Source organism: Aplysia californica, unplaced genomic scaffold (assembly GCF_000002075.1).
Source record: "Aplysia californica isolate F4 #8 unplaced genomic scaffold, AplCal3.0 scaffold00369, whole genome shotgun sequence".
Classification (NCBI taxonomy): Eukaryota; Metazoa; Mollusca; class Gastropoda; order Aplysiida; family Aplysiidae; genus Aplysia; species Aplysia californica.
Genome location: NW_004797639.1, coordinates 456,572 through 472,515, shown reverse-complemented (window position 1 = coordinate 472,515; position 15,944 = coordinate 456,572). Strand labels below are relative to the sequence as shown.

Genomic DNA, 15,944 nt, shown 5'->3' with positions numbered 1-15,944 from the left:
TTAAAAATAGTTTTTCATTGTTATTATCATTGTTACATTTGCCTGCCTTGTTATAGATGGTGATCTATTCGACAAAAGCTATTTCTTGCTTCCTCTTTGTTTGTTGCCATTAAATTGATGTGTATATGAAAAACTAGAAGTTACGCATATCCTCATTAGCAGACTTCTTGTTTAAGTGAGGCGTTGGTTTTCTTTGGGGGGGTTTTTTTGTTTGTTTTTGTTTTAGGATAAATATGAAATAAGAAAAGGAGATGATTCCCCTCCCCTTGATCTTACAGCAAGTGATCATTCAGCAGCCTGGGGACAATGGTCAAGTGGTGCGGGTCACCTCGCGGTCTGGCAAGCCTGTCACTACTGAAGACATCACCAAAATTGTCAGCTCACTGCCCAAGCTGAAGAGTGGGGCGAAAATAATCGTCAACTCAGGTCCAAACTTTGCAGGAGATTCAAAGGTGAGAAGTTGTTTTTCTCATTAAAATTTTGAACTTGTTCCTTTTTTTTTTTTTAAGTGTTAATTTTATATTTAATCGTAGTAGCTGTTCTTTACCGTTTCTGACTGTAAATTAGGACTGTTGCAAAGCAGTATGTAAATAAATATATTTAATACAATTGTATGAGTACTTGGTCCATTTTTGTGCCTGTAAATATATTTTTTTAAAATTCTGTTTTCTATCACAGACTTGCCAATGCTGAAGAAAAATTATACATTTTAAACAAGAGATTTGCAAATAGAGTAGTCTCCTCCTATTAGCCGACGAACGCAGGGAAAAATCTACTCTGACCCATGTAAAGGCTCACAACCAGTGACATAGTCTTTCTCCACTCTAAAATGAACTGACGTCACCCCTGGGTGGGCTTATGACATGTGGTGAGCAAAGAGCGGTCAACTTTGATGAGCAATCATAGTGGCACAAGGCATGCCATATACAGTTGCTCCTCCCCTTTACCTGTCCAAAATGTAATTTTATAGCTTCCCGTCTCTCACGAAGTTCCCCCGCCTTTGTTGTTACACCTCATTACGTTGTGGCCACTCCAATTAAAATTCAGTTTGTCTCGCAAATTCGGGAATAGAGGTATAGAGTTTTGCAACGCTTTTGCGATCACGTTCACATGAGTGGCTGATCTTTGACGCGAGGGGCAGTTCATTGGTCTCAACTTGTCACTCTTGGTTAATCGGCTATGCCCGTCCCGGTTTTTGTTCTGTAAATTATGATCTGAAATGCGGGATCTAAGCCGAATGCATGAATCAGGGTGGGATCTTAAGGGTGACTTTTGTATAGGAAAAATTCTGTTTTCTTAAAATAGGGTGATCGTGAGCGGTGGGGTCTTAGGCGGAAATTACTGTAATTATGAGAATGAAGCCCATAAGTCCATTGTGGTTTTTAGCTTTTGAACATGGATTTATTGAATGCAGAAAGGTATGTGATGACTTGGCTAATAATCACCATCTTGATCTGTGGTGTCGGTAGAGTAAATTTTTGTTTTGTTTTGAAAATTTGGCAGCTATACTATTGTTAATGTGCCTGTCCTGTCCTCTACAAACAAATGGAAGTGGGTGGTTGGTGGGTGCTCTGGTGTGGTTTGCTCTTTCTTTCCTATCAAACATCTATCTTTTTTATCTCCCCTCCTTTTTTTGTGTTGTGTTTGTTACTCTATTGTAACACCTTTAATCTTCGGCACTATTTGACCTTATCGTGTTGCAAGTGCCGTAAAACTCTTACTAAAACTGAAACAAATGGAAATAAACCTGTACCTGTTTTCCTTCCAGCAGCAGACCATTCAGCTGATTACCAAGCCCCCGCCCCCAACAGTAGCGCCAGTCTCTGTTCAACTGGCTGACCCCTCTCCTGTCATGGCCGTCCCGGGCAGTCAGCCCAAGGCCATGACCTCCCTCATCATGCCCCGCCCCATCGTCAACAGTCGGGTCACCGCCCCCTCTCCCCGCTCCGTCTTGCCGTCCTCGCCCCTGACAGTCTCTAAGCCGACCGCAGCAAATCCAAAGATCTCTAGGCTGACCTATGCCCCTGGCGCTGGCCTTCCACACAAACTTGGCCAGATGGGGGCCTTGTCGGGGCTGGGGCTCCCCTCGTCTGTGGGGGGCCTGAGCAATATTCCTGATGTGGTAAGTAATATTTGATGCAGCGTGGTGGAATCAGGCTCTCATCAATTTTTGGGCATGTAGAGTTATTGGTGTCATCTTAAAGCTTGTTCACTTGTCTTTATTTGGAGGGAAAAAATATCCATTTACCTCGAATACAAATCGAGATATTTGCGAAATAAGGAGATGGGGGTCACCTGTTTTTCAGAGGTAAAATTAGTGAGAAAATGGCGCAAAAGATTAGTTATTTCCTTAGCTTAAGAGTCCGTGGTAACTGATAATTTACATTCTTTTTTCCTTTAATCAATGTTTTTCTGAAAAATCCACACAAAAATGAGTTCTTTAATGGGCATGAAAGGTGTTGAACACAAAAACCAAAAAAATTGATACTAATTCATAAACCTGCGAAAAAATGCAAGTTTCTTATCTTTGATTATTTTGACGAGAGCCTGATTCCACCACGCTGCCTCACAAATACTTCTGGGGTTTTTTTCTGCAAGTGGAAGACACTGATGTACTTCTTGTGTCTGCTTTGGCTGTACATGTAACACAGAAAAGAAGTGCAAAAACTTTTCTCTCGCTCAAGTCACAGCAGACCTTAATATCTCTTCCTTCTTCCCTTATCCGACATGTCCACAACATAAGAACACTTACTTGTCTTTGCATTATGTTTTTGTTGGAATGTTTTGTGTTTTTACATCTTGCTTCTGTTTTTATCCATGTCATAAAGGAAAGATTGACAGGTAGGACATTCATTTCGTAAGAAATAGAAATTTTGTTCTGTAGTTTTTAACCTTTTAACTAAGAGTGTCCGAATGTGACAGTGGGACAGAACTGACTTGTAAACCATGTTAAAAGATTAATAAAGAACATTCAGAACCGATTCTTTGTTTACTTGATGATATAAGATATCTTTACTTTGTTATGGGTCAGACTCTCACAGTTGGCTTGACAACTCTCTCGTTCACAAGATATCATGTGATAGACATCTTTCTTTTATCCAAGCTCAGTGTAAAAATGTATATGCATACAGCCAACCCTGGGATTGTGCTCTTCAAAGACATGTTCTGTCTATTCAGTGATACTTACAGTGGTGATTATGTTTGGTTTTTTCCCTCAGCCGCATCTTGGCCATGTGAAAATGTCCATGTCGAGCAAAGACCTCACCAAAGCGTGGAAAGATCACAATGCTCTGCGTAGAGTGCACAGTGCCCAGGTGAATTTTTCGTCACCCCTACCCCTTTCTTCCACAATACTGAATGGCCACTGACAGAAGAAACTTGTTTTGAATAAGTCATAAATTAGTAGGCTCCTGATATAAATTCACAAAGGCAATATATGAAAATCCGGATGAGTGGGTTCTTCAGAAGAAAAAAATTTATTGAAATGGCAAGTAGTATAAATGCAGGTATCCAAATAATTACTCTTTTAATCTCTTTTAAAATATAGCAGAAAGTATTCTCCTGCAGTTTATTGCAGTGTAATGTTTTCTCCTGAGATAAAAAAAACATTAAAAGGATGGTTCACATACCTGCTCAAGATCCCTCTGAAGTGCCTATAGGGTGACATTTTAAAGGAGTGCACAGGTGGCGACATCTGTGTTAGTGCATGTTAAGTGCTGAGGCCCTTGTTTAGAGACTGGTCTATCTTTGATGTGGTTATCTACAAGGCAGGTTGACTTTCATTGCAAGGATCAGGGGGTCAAGGTTTTTGTACAATATACTCTTTGACATATTTCTGATGAGATGATTATTCACACATTTCTGTACTCCTCGGGTGCTAATGGCTGAAGTGTCTTTAGACCATTCCCAAAGGGGGGATATTAACATGTTCTTATGCACAGTAGAATTGTAAATTGGCTGATTCATCAATGTCATGCTCATGACTGTGCCTGAACTGCAAAAGGGAACTGCTGCATTTTCTTTCCTAATCCTTACTATCGTCATTTTCCTCCACTTCTTATGTATGTTTGTCACACTAATGTGACCCGCTATTTCCGGAGTGCCTTGATAGTCGAAGCAGACTTTGTACTGTTGAAGCTAGAGAGGTGGGCAGAGTAAGCCTGATTCCTTGTAAGAACTAAGATTTAACAACCCCCCCCTCCCCCCACTTCTGGTAGTTGACATGTCAATATCATCCAAATTGTATAACTGCACTTCAGTTACTTCCATCTTTTATCACAACTGTATCTTCCTGACTCTGTTTGTGGCAGATGGCCTATGGCGACTTAAGAAGCCAAGTATAGTTTCAAAGAAAATATATATTTTCACTCTATGAGTGACATCTGAAATATGGGTGTCAGAAAAAGGAATACGCAAAAGCAATATTGATTAACACAGTGTCATGACCAGGGATATTGCAAAGATATATATTACATTTGTTTACAGTTTTCTGAGTTAAAACATACTTCTGGCGACACACTGCACTCTCTTCCCTGTGTTTCAATTGCATGTTTTGTGATTTCATTCTCTCGCAGAACTTACAGAGAGGCTTGAATCGGATCCCACCTGAAGAAGAAGAAATTGAGGAAGAAGTTGAAGAGCTGGGGCACGCTGAAACCTATGCTGAATATAAGCCGAGCAAATGTGAGCAGCTTTTTTTTTATGAGTGTGTCTGTGTTTTTAGATTTTTCCTTATTGCTTTTTTTCTGTGGGGTTGTAGATAAGTCAGTATTTTGTTCTTTTTTTCGGTGGGGTACGTACAAATTGTAGACATCACTATCTAAGTACCACGAAAATTAATTTGTGAAACTGGAGGACATATGAAAAGCCCAAAACTGAGGCTTTGAACATACATACAGGGTGACTGCCAAGCCCCCGGGAATTACCCAGGAATTTGAAAAATATCGCAGAGACCTGGAAATTTGAGGAAATCTGTCTGTAATTTGCCCTTGGAAAGACCCGGGAAAATACATGAAAGTTCTCGGATATTTGAAAACCAAATCCGATAACGTCTTTTAAGTTCATTTTTGCCGGTCGCAACTGTGACATTAATTCGGCTTTTCCCGGTCTGAGAGTATGTTTCAATAAAGATGTCTTTCCTAAACCTTACTATTGTCATTTTTCCTCTACCTCTTTTGTATGTTTGTCACACTCTTGTGACTTGCTATTTCCTGGGTGCCTTGTTAGTCGAAGCAGACTTTGTGCTGTTTAAGCTAGAGAGGTGAGCAGAGTAAGTCTGATTCCCTGTAAGGATTTCTCTGTTGACATCCACCTCTTGGCGCTCATATGAACTTACGCTGTTGCGAGTGCGGTAAAACCTCTACTTATACTAAAACTAAGCACTGAATGACTGTTTTTGTGGCAATGTGCTGTGATGTTTTCTTCTGTTTGTTTTGCGTGTTTTCTTCTGATTTTCCTGGTGAATTGTGGCTGTTTTCTGGCTGATTGTCCATAAATTACTTAACTGCAGCATGTGTCCACAATTTTAAAAGCACCGACAATTTCCCCCTCCAGTGAACTTTGGCAAGAAGCACCCGGACCCCGTGGTGGAGACGAGCTCCCTGTCCAGCGTGGAGCCGCCAGACGTCAAGTACCAGCTGCGCATCCTGGACGAGTGCGTGGACGAGGGGGGCAAACTGTCCGCCTTGCAGCTCGAGTCCATCACCTACGCCTGCCAAAGGCACTCGACCGTCTTGCCAAATGGAGAGAGGGCCGGGTATCTCATCGGTAACTACTGTCCTTGTGTCTGCCAGTGTGTCCTACAGGTGGTCGGGGTCACAGGCTAATTGTGGCAAAGATAGTACATAACAAGATGGTCCACTCTGCCAAAAAAGTGTCCGCTGGAAGTTCGCTCTTTGCTTCAGATGGCGCTGCAGTCTGTTTTGAAGCTCTCTTACTTTTCTCCAGAAGAAGAATAGGAATAGCACCTCCTTCTGTGCGCAGATCGACTGCAGCTGTTTATCAGCTGTTTGGGTTCATGCAGTGCGGAGTATTAGGTTTTTTTATTTTAATGACCTCTCGCCTTTCATTCTAAAGTCAAACTAAATGAAGAAAACGGTCACCCATTCCTCCGGAAGAGGTTTTTTGTCAACGTTGTGCCGAATTTTGACATTTTTTAAACACAAGTAGGGTAACTCTGTTCGCAAAGGGTGCGCTTTTGCAAAGAGGACACCACCAAATTTTTAGGACACTTTTTTATTTGTCTCAAAGAGAGGAGTGGACCCTCTTGTTATGTAGACTCTTTGATTGTAGAAAGAATCGATACTTACCTGTAAGTTGATGCTTTCTATTTAACTTCCGAGTTGCCTTATGATGTACCTGTTGTGTCGTGAAGTGCTGTCTTATTTTTAGCTTTGTGCCTTACCATGGATGTGGGGAAGTTGGCAAAATTAGTGCTGATAGTAGAAATGCACACCCCTTGGCAATGAAGGGTTAAAAGAAAAGACTTAAAAGCATCATTGCAGTTTAATAAGATAAATAGTTACAACAGTGCTTTTTCTCATGTGGGCTCAGTGTCCAGTGGGTTGTACATATTTCACAGATGTTGGCTCTTTTACTTGACTCAGGTGCTTGTGAAATGAAGCTGGGGACGTGTCTTTTTTATATTAGATTTGAGCTACATTGTCATTTTTCGCTATGATCTGTGTTTGCGATTAGCTCCGTCATCATTTGGAAGGTGACATGACTGTGCTGAGACTTGATCTGTTGTTTTTTTCCAGGGGATGGTGCTGGTGTAGGGAAAGGGAGGACCATTGCTGGTGTGATATTTGAGAATTACTTGCATCGAAGGAAGAGAGCATTGTGGTGAGTGGTTACTAGTCTTAGGACCATCAGAGGAACAGCTGTTTTAAGATAAGATATGCTTTTGATGAAGAGGACAAAAACTTGGAAGCAAATTTCAGACGACGACGACCCCCCCCCCCAATGGCGGTGCCTCTGGCTGAAGTGTCTTTAGCCCATTCCCGGGGGGGGGGGGTTCTCGTTCATGCGTAGGAGAATTGTAAATGGGCTGATTCATCAATGTCACGCTCATAATTGTGCCTGATCTACAACAGGGAACTGCTGCTTTTTCTTTCCTAATCCTCACTATTGTCACTTTCCTCTACTTCTTTTGTATGTTTGTCACACTCTTGTGGCCCACTATTTCCGGGGTGCCTTGATAGTCGAAGCAGACTACGTGCTGTTGAAGCTAGAGAGGTGAGCAGAAAAAAAAGTAAGTCTGATTCACTCTAAGGACTTCTCTGTTGACATCCACCCCTTGACGCTCATATAACCATATGTATTTGCGAGCGCCATAAAACCTCTACTAAAACTAAAAATTTCAGAATATTAATTAGATTTAGAGCCTCTGTAAAGCGTGGGTTGGTGCAGGCCATGTGTGGAATCAGGTTCCTTCATACCTTGTAAGCCGTGTTATGGAACTAAAGTGTACGCGTTTCATTGAGTGGGTGATAGTAAATTTTAACTATATTTTAACTGTAAAAACATTATTGATGTGAGCTGAATGTATGTGTCTGGCTCTAATAAAATTTTGTGTAGTTGAAAATGTGTCTATTTTTATACAATACATCTGCCTGTTAGTCTTTTGCCATTATGGTTACTTTTAATATGTATTTCTTTATGTTTTTCTGTGTTTTATGCATAGATTTGTACATTTTGCTTTCTCTTCCTGCATAATGTTGATTGTCTGTGTATTCCTTTACCTTAACAGCTGCACTGCATGCCACATTCAAATTCCGTTTGTGTGTAGATTTTTTCATACAGTGGTTCGTGCTTTGTTTTGTTGTTGTAGGTTGAGTGTTTCCAATGACTTGAGAGTGGATGCAGAGAGGGACCTTAGAGACATAGGCGCTGGACATATTGATGTTTACCCTTTGAACAAGGTTTGTTCATGGTTGATATGGTTCTGAGATCCACATTGTGGGGATTGAGAACTATGTATGTTTTGTTTTTTTTACTTGTAGCCATCATACTTCTGCTGGCTCTTTCAATGTACTACTCTTACTTCTTTTAGTTGGGTGGTTAGCGTGGTCTGCTCTCTGCGCCGCGCGCCCCCCGCCCCCCGTTTGACGTAATAGAACTGTTTGGCAATTCTTTCCTGTTGAAATGTTGATCTTAAACAGTGTTTCTGGGTTTTGTGTGTGTGTGTGTGTTGTTGTTTTTTGGGGGGGGTAAGTGTTTTACGGTGCTTTCAACTACATAAGGTCATGCACAGGACACACTTAACATTTTCAGTTGGTAGGAAATTTTGAATTTTGCTCGGGTGGTGGCTGAAGCCTACTCTTATTGATTTTAGACCACCAAGGGATCTGTAACGTGCGCAACTTGCACATGGGAATTCTGAGATTTTTTGCCCTTGTCCGAGAAGGCTAGGTGTAGATCTTTCCTGCCAGAAGACCAGGAGTGTAGTTGAAAGGCTGCTGTAAGGAGCCAAGGATTGGCAGTAGAAAGGCTGCAGAAACAGTCAGGGGCCCAGCAGAGGTGGCAAAGGAGGTGAGGGGTGGGGGTAGAAAGTGAAAATGAAAGCAGGCGACAGAGCATTGCTAGAGAGCAGGAAAAGATGTGAAAGGAGACAATTTTATAGAAGAAAATTTTTCCGGCTCTACCTGGATTCGAACCCGGGGCCTTTGAATGGGAGGCGAACAGCTTAACCTCTAGGCCACTAGATCCCCCAGTGTTTCTGTGACATGATAGTTGATGGGCCCTCCTGTGTGGCCTTCTGCTCCCCCAGTGTTTCTGTGACATGATAGTTGATGGGCCCTCCTGTGTGGCCTTCTGCTCCCCCAGTGTTTCTGTGACATGATAGTTGATGGGCCCTCCTGTGTGGCCTTCTGCTCCCTCAGTGTTTCTTTAACATGATAGTTGATGGGCCCTCCTGTGTGGCCTTCTGCTCCCTCAGTGTTTCTGTGACATGATAGTTGATGGGCCCTCCTGTGTGGCCTTCTGCTCCCTCAGTGTTTCTGTGACATGATAGTTGATGGGCCCTCCTGTGTGGCCTTCTGCTCCCCCAGTGTTTCTGTGACATGATAGTTGATGGGCCCTCCTGTGTGGCCTTCTGCTCCCCCAGTGTTTCTTTTGTTTGCCTTTATTGGCCACCTGGCATAGTCAACCAGCTGTCATGTCTTGTGGCAAAAAACTACCCCAAACTGTAAGGGACTGCTGGCCATTATAAATTATTGGTTTGAAACGTCCGCAGTCGTATCATTTAGTCAGTGATGTGTTGTCTTGTTTCTGTCTCTCTAGCTCATTGTCCCCACCCCTCTCTCTCTCTTTTCGTTTCAGTTTAAGTATTATGCGAAAATTAGCAGCAAAGAGAACAACAGTTGCAAGAAAGGAGTGATTTTTGCTACCTACTCGTCTCTGATTGGTGAGAGTCAAGCGGAGGGGAAGTACAACACAAGGCTGAAGCAGTTACTCAAGTGGCTCGGGCATGACTTTGAGGGCCTCGTATCCTTTTTAAATGTGATTTCAGGCTTTTTTAAAAATTGCTTGTCGTTTTTGTCATAAACCTCAGCTGAAGTTATTTTTACCAATTTAAAAAAATATCAGTGTGTACAAGAAGCTTCTTGCTTGCCTCTGATATGCGACAGTGATAACATTCTGTGAAAATTGGTGACTTTGTGGGGCAGCGCAGATGTTCTTTTTTACTTACTCTGGCTCCAATATGTGATATTTTTTTTCTCCTTCTGAAGAGAGATTTTTACATTTTTCTTCATTTGCTGTGCACATTTGTCAGCAAAAAAAAAGTAAGGAACTGTTAGTTTTTGTTAAAGTCAAAGAGAGGGTTACAATTTTATGAACGTATGTTACCCTGCATCACTGCGGAGACCTGCTGAAAAAAGAAGTGATTGTAGTCTTGTCATCTAAGTCAGTGTCTGGGTTGTAGTGTGTTCTCCAATGGTGGGTATATTTCTGTTGGAGAAGGGTTTTCACCAGAGAGGTGGTGTTTTCTTTAACTCGGCTGCTTTCTCAGATCGTGTTTGATGAATGTCACAAAGCCAAAAACCTGTGCCCCACGGGTTCCAGCAAGCCCACGAAGACAGGCCAGACTGTGCTGGAACTCCAGAACCGCTTGCCCAAAGCTCGGGTGGTCTACGCGTCTGCCACTGGGGCATCAGAACCCAGGAACATGGCCTACATGACGCGGCTGGGCCTCTGGGGACAGGGGACACCCTTCAAAGAGTTTACTGACTTTATTCAGGCTGTGGAGAGAAGGTAAGTCACTCATGAAGTCAATTTTTGTCTAGTCATGTGACCTTTTGTAAGTGAGGCTCATCAGCCCTTCGTGGCTTCCTGGCTCGGAGCTATCAGGATCTGTTGCAGTTGTGATGGGTTTATAGTTGACTGTTGTCAAGTTTGTGTTTTTGATGACATTTGAAGTAACATAACCTCTTGGCCACCTCGCACAACAAACTGCTAAATATATGGAAGGAAAGTTAAGTGTTTCATGGTCAAGCCTGGTTTTGAAGGGTTGTTTTGAGTTGCTAAGTTTGTGTTTGAGGAAAGGGTTTGTATTTGCTCTGTCAAATGTGTCCTGTTATTTTTAAGTCCCATTTTATGAAAAATCGGCTTAATAGATTTTTTCATAGTTTCCTCAAAAATGCCCAAGGCAGTGTCTTTTCACATACCATTCGTAAATCACAATGATCCGTACCGATTGTGTCTTGTTATCTCCCAGGGGAGTGGGTGCCATGGAGCTTGTTGCAATGGATGCCAAACTGAGAGGGATGTACATTGCTCGACAGCTCAGCTTTCACGGTGTGTCTTTCAAAATTGATGAAATCCCCTTGGAAAAGGACTTCATCAAAGTGTATAATTTGGCTGTTGAAATGGTGAGTGTTCTCTATTTTTGCTTTTATGTGATAGCTGGGGGGGGGGTGGCATCCTCCAATTTTTTGTAACCTTTTCTGAACAAGCGTGTGGGGTTTTTTTTTTAGGTTTGTTTGTCAGCCTGGGCATGATTTTCGCAGGAGATGGCAAGAGACAATGGGCTTTTGAGAGTAAAATTGTTGGCGATGATCATATCTTGCTTTTTTTGTACAGACTTGATGTGTCGATTGCGTGTTCATTCTACATAATAAAAGAAATTGTTCATTCAACATCATGTCGTGATTTCAGCTGTTTTAGACGAGTGCTCTGTTTTGGCTGTCAAGATTAGGATTGCAATAGTCACATGGCATGATTGAGTCCATTTTTCTCTTTTTGTCATTGTATGTATTGGTATTTCCTTGTGCACTAGAATGTTGAATAAAGTGGATTATTTTTCACACACAGACGTGATATCAGTTTTGTGAGATTTGAAGTGGTTTATTCTTCTTTAATTGTCTTATTACATGGTAATTTATTGTTTGGTATTTACCTGTGCTGTTTTGTTGGGGGGGGGGAGGTTGGATTTAAGAATTATATACTTTATCTCTTTAAAAAAAATATGTTATTTCACTTTCAGTGGGTGGAAGCACGAGAAATGTTTCAACAAGCTGCAGAATTGATTCAAGCGGAGCACCGCATGAAGAAGAGCATGTGGGGCCAATTCTGGTCTGCCCACCAGCGCTTCTTCAAGTATTTGTGTATCTCGTCCAAAGTTAATCACTGTGTCGATTTGGCTCGCGAGGCTGTGAAGTTTGGAAAGGTATGTTGGCTCTCCCTTTTTTTGCTGTAAAGTTTTGGAGGTAGATATGTATTTACCCTTCAACAGATGATTTGTGACTGATCTCTTCTTGATCACGCACACGCGTGTAAGCACAAAAAAGTTTTCAAAATATAATTGCCCAATATCAGGAAAAGCAAGCCCCGTTCGATGGTTACTTTGTGTACTGGAGCAACGACCATCTTTTTTTTTTTTACCTGATTTTGGGCCAAAACACCTGAAACTTACCTTGAATTTACCTGAAATGGGAACTTTGAGTTGAGGTAGGCGGCCCTGTGTTTACAACACGCAAAATTATAATTATCTAGCTAAGATATCATATGAAATTTGTGTGGGGTGATAGAGGTACTTTTTTATTTCCTTTAATGATTTGTTGGTTCTTGTCCCAGAATTTCCATCCTTTGATGGTATGTTGTTTTTTTCTTCTTTTTTAAAAAAATATTCCCATTTTCTCACAAAAGTCTTGTTTGCAGCGGCCATCTCTGTTCATGCTGTTTGTTTGTCTTTGCCAGTGTGTGGTGATTGGTTTGCAATCTACCGGAGAAGCCAGGACGATGGAGCAGGTGGAGGAAGCTGGTGGTGACCTCACAGACTTTGTCTCCACGGCCAAGTGAGTCAGCCTCTAGAATGTTATAGTTCAGTCAGTGCTCTAGAATGTTATAATTCAGTCAGTTACAGATGATTATATTCTTCAACACTCTGGATTTTTTGGACATGGTAACCATCTTGCCAACTTTACTTGTACTGTCTTGGATTCTGTAATTGGGAATTTGAGATGAGATTTTAGCCCCCACCACTTTGATACCACACTAAAACTAGTCAACTGATGCAATCTTGTTGTTACAGTATGGTAAGGGGCACCCTGCTTATATGCAGGATAACTGTTGATCATTATTTCATTGACCTGGTCATTTAAGTCTGGCAGTGATGGCGAAGAACACAACCCCTTTGCTAATGGCTGGAACAGCGATGAGGGTAATCTCCGAACCTGAGTGGCATATCAATCGTTTTATGTAGAATTGATGTTTATTGAGATGTTTGCCTCAATTTGGGTTGAGATTTAGAGCAATTTGTGTTATTGTGGTGGTTTTATGAAGTGAGTTTGAGGGTCCCAATATTTTTCTTTTCTGCTGAATCAAGTTGATCTGGAAAATGACCCCATTTGGGTCGACTACTGAGGTATGTGTTCAGTGCACAGAGTGATGAAGGTATCATGGGCACAGGTCCATACGGTGAGCCACCCGCTCACCACAATCTGTTCTTTTCAATCTTTTCCAGGGGAGTGTTTCAGTCGCTGGTGGAGCGTCACTTCCCAGCCTCGACTCGTGGGCGGGCCCTGGACATCATCAAACAAGTCAGCAACAGCCACATCAACAGAGACTCCCCGGACCCGTGGAAGAGGAAACGAGGTTTGTATATGTTCTTGTGTCATAGGTGTTTTTATTTGCACGATTTGTTTAGGCTTGCAAATTGTGTAGGACGGCATTCATGTTTACTGCTGATGTGTTGAATTTAAGAATAAATCCGGAAGTCCTGATTTCTGAAATTGTCCACATTTTGCCTGACCTCAGGCCAATTATTGAGAAATTGATCCCCGTTTATTTAAAGACATTTTTGAAGCAAGATCTAACGACAAAATGATTTGTAAATTTAGAGTGTTGTACCTGGGAATGATTTTCCCGTCTTTCCCCTTCTCTTTCAGGGTATGGAGAGTTGTGGGTGAAAAGATATTTTTGTTTGCTGCTCCTACATGGTGAGTCGGTACCTATGACGACACTATGATTTCTTATTGGCTTGAACTGCCACATGTGAATGTGTTTTGGGGTTTGTTTTTTTTTCCCCAGATTCTGATGACCTGGCTCCCAGCAAGCGTCAGAAGATGGACAACGACAGCAGCGATCCAGAGAGCAACGACTCTGATTCCTCCGACCTGGATGGCATTGACTTCATGTCCTCCTCTAACTCATCTGACAGTGATGGCGAAGAACACAACCCCTTTGCTAATGGCTGGAACAGCGATGAGGGTAATCTCCGAAACTGGGTGGCATATCAATCGTTTTATGTAGAACTGATGTTTATTGAGATAATTGCCTCAATATGGGTTGAGATTTATAGCAATTCATGTTATTGTGGTGGTTTTATAAAGTGAGTTTGAGGGTCCCAATATTTTTCTTTTCTGCTGAATCAAGTTGATCTGAAAAATGGACATGTACAGTATTTAGTAAGTGTGAGACACTTTTCTGTTGACTAAAAATTGTGGATGGTTGGCAGATACTCTGGTGCGGTTTGCTCTTTCTTTCATGTCAAACAGCTAACATCCTTATATCTCCTTTTTTTTTTTTTTTTTTTGTTACTCACTTGTAACACATATAATCTTTGGCACATGTTTGACCTTACTGTTGCATGCGCCGTAAAACCTTAAAACAAAACAAACTATTATCTTGCTGTCCTCCACAGGATTTGTTGGCTTTGGTGTGGTCTACACTTTCTGCTTTAATGCGGTATTACTTTTGTCTGTCTACTTATTGTCTGATGAATTATGGCTGTTATACTGATCTGCCAAATAAACAACTAATCATCCACATTTGTGGTCTCTGTTTTCCGCTCTAGATGATCCATGGTGTCAGAAGAAGAAGAAAAAGAAGGAGGTGCCAAAAAAGAAAAAGAAAGTTAAAAAGAAGGAGAAAGAGTCGAAGAACAAAGAGAGTGACAATGAGGATGACGAGTTTGACCGAGCGTTGGCAAAGGCTGGTTTGTTGAATAAACCTTCAACAACGAATGGTCTTGATGGGCGTAAGTTGATATTGTATTGTGCACTCCAACATCTGTTGAATCCCTTCTGCTGGGATGTTGTATGTCCGATGAATGACACAAAAGTAGATGACTTCATGGGGGGATATGTAACGAACAATAAAAGGGGGGCGACTTCGGGATGTCTTGTCTTGTCATTTGTGGAAATATTTGATGGTATAAAATCTTGTGGAGTCTGGGAGCTCTGTACAATATAATTTTTGTGTGTGGCTGTGTCATGAATTGGAAATGATGTAATAATGGGCGTGGGATTTTGTGCATTTCTATAATATGTCGTATATAGATTTCTGTGAAATGGTGTACGTAAATGCAAGTTCTTTTTTTTTCCCCTCTTCCTTTTTCTTGATGCTGATCTTTCTTTTTATATCATTTGTTAGGAAAAAGCAACACCTGTATTATTACTGTCCACAAATGGAATTGTTTTTATCTTGTTGCTTTCATCACAGATGCAGGAAACTGGGAGAAAGCGAGTGCCATGAAGTCGGAACTTTTGTCGCGCATTGAGTTCCTGGGAGAGAAGTTGCCGCCCAACACTCTTGACCAATTGATTGACGAATTAGGGGGACCAGAAAATGTTGCAGAGGTAAGAAATCAAGTGTTGCAGCTGGTCCAGTATGGTTGAGTGCTCAACATTGTGGCAATGTCAAGTGACCAGGGAAAGCAACATTTTGTGGAGTCACATTATAACATTGCCACTTGATTTTTTTGAGCATTTATTCGTTTTTTTAAAAAAAAATCCACTCAGAAATGTGTTCTTTAATGGGCAGGAAAGGTGTTGAGCCAAAAAAAAATTCTATAAAAATGGTTTGCTGCCTCTACTTCTTTTTCGATGGTGTAGCTCTTGTCCTGGCTAGATAAGATAATACTTTATTGTTCTAGTGGAACATTTTTCTTGGCTGTACAGGAACGGTAAATACACATGCTACCTAGAATTTAAATTTTTATTATTTTCATAAAATATCAGTATGAAGGGAAAAACAAAGTTGTCAATAATACATGTGTCACATCAGATGCATCTTTCAAAATGTGGTTGTCGGCATACTGGCTTGCTGTAAAATTGGAGCTCAATTACTCTCTTGTCGTTCATATGCATGCTTTATGTGAGATTTCAATTTTTCTCTCTTGTTTCTCTGTGTAGATGACTGGTCGAAAGTCACGGGTGGTGTCCACACATGATGGTGTACAATTTGAATCTCGCTCTGAATCAGATGTCCCGTTGGAAATCCTGAACCTTACAGAGAAGCAGAGGTTCATGGATGGGGAAAAGGTGAGAAGAGCTCAGAAAGTAATTTTTGAGACATCTTTAAAGGTACTTACAGTAACTTACATTGAAGGATTTGGGCAGCTTCTGTCTCTGATGGTTAGCTGTGTTGGAGCTGGAGTGTATTTTACTTTCTGCTACTGCCATCCCAGTTGGGTTTTTTGGAGGGAGGGGGGGGGGGGGGGT

General features: G+C 41.4%; 1 protein-coding gene across 1 annotated transcript in view; it reads left to right on the top strand.

Annotated features, from left to right (window-relative positions):
- LOC101852708 (protein strawberry notch homolog 1) overlaps positions 1-15,944 on the top strand; it is a gene marked incomplete in the record, with an annotated part of 37,718 nt that overhangs the window by 12,073 nt on the left and 9,701 nt on the right. The window contains 17 exon segments of the mRNA XM_013085378.2: positions 279-452; positions 1,769-2,122; positions 3,219-3,314; positions 4,575-4,683; positions 5,554-5,766; positions 6,759-6,843; positions 7,832-7,922; positions 9,322-9,486; positions 10,013-10,254; positions 10,718-10,871; positions 11,486-11,668; positions 12,199-12,296; positions 12,965-13,095; positions 13,531-13,710; positions 14,297-14,479; positions 14,944-15,080; positions 15,636-15,764. Of these exon segments, the coding sequence (XP_012940832.1) occupies positions 279-452; positions 1,769-2,122; positions 3,219-3,314; positions 4,575-4,683; positions 5,554-5,766; positions 6,759-6,843; positions 7,832-7,922; positions 9,322-9,486; positions 10,013-10,254; positions 10,718-10,871; positions 11,486-11,668; positions 12,199-12,296; positions 12,965-13,095; positions 13,531-13,710; positions 14,297-14,479; positions 14,944-15,080; positions 15,636-15,764 (2,724 nt within the window).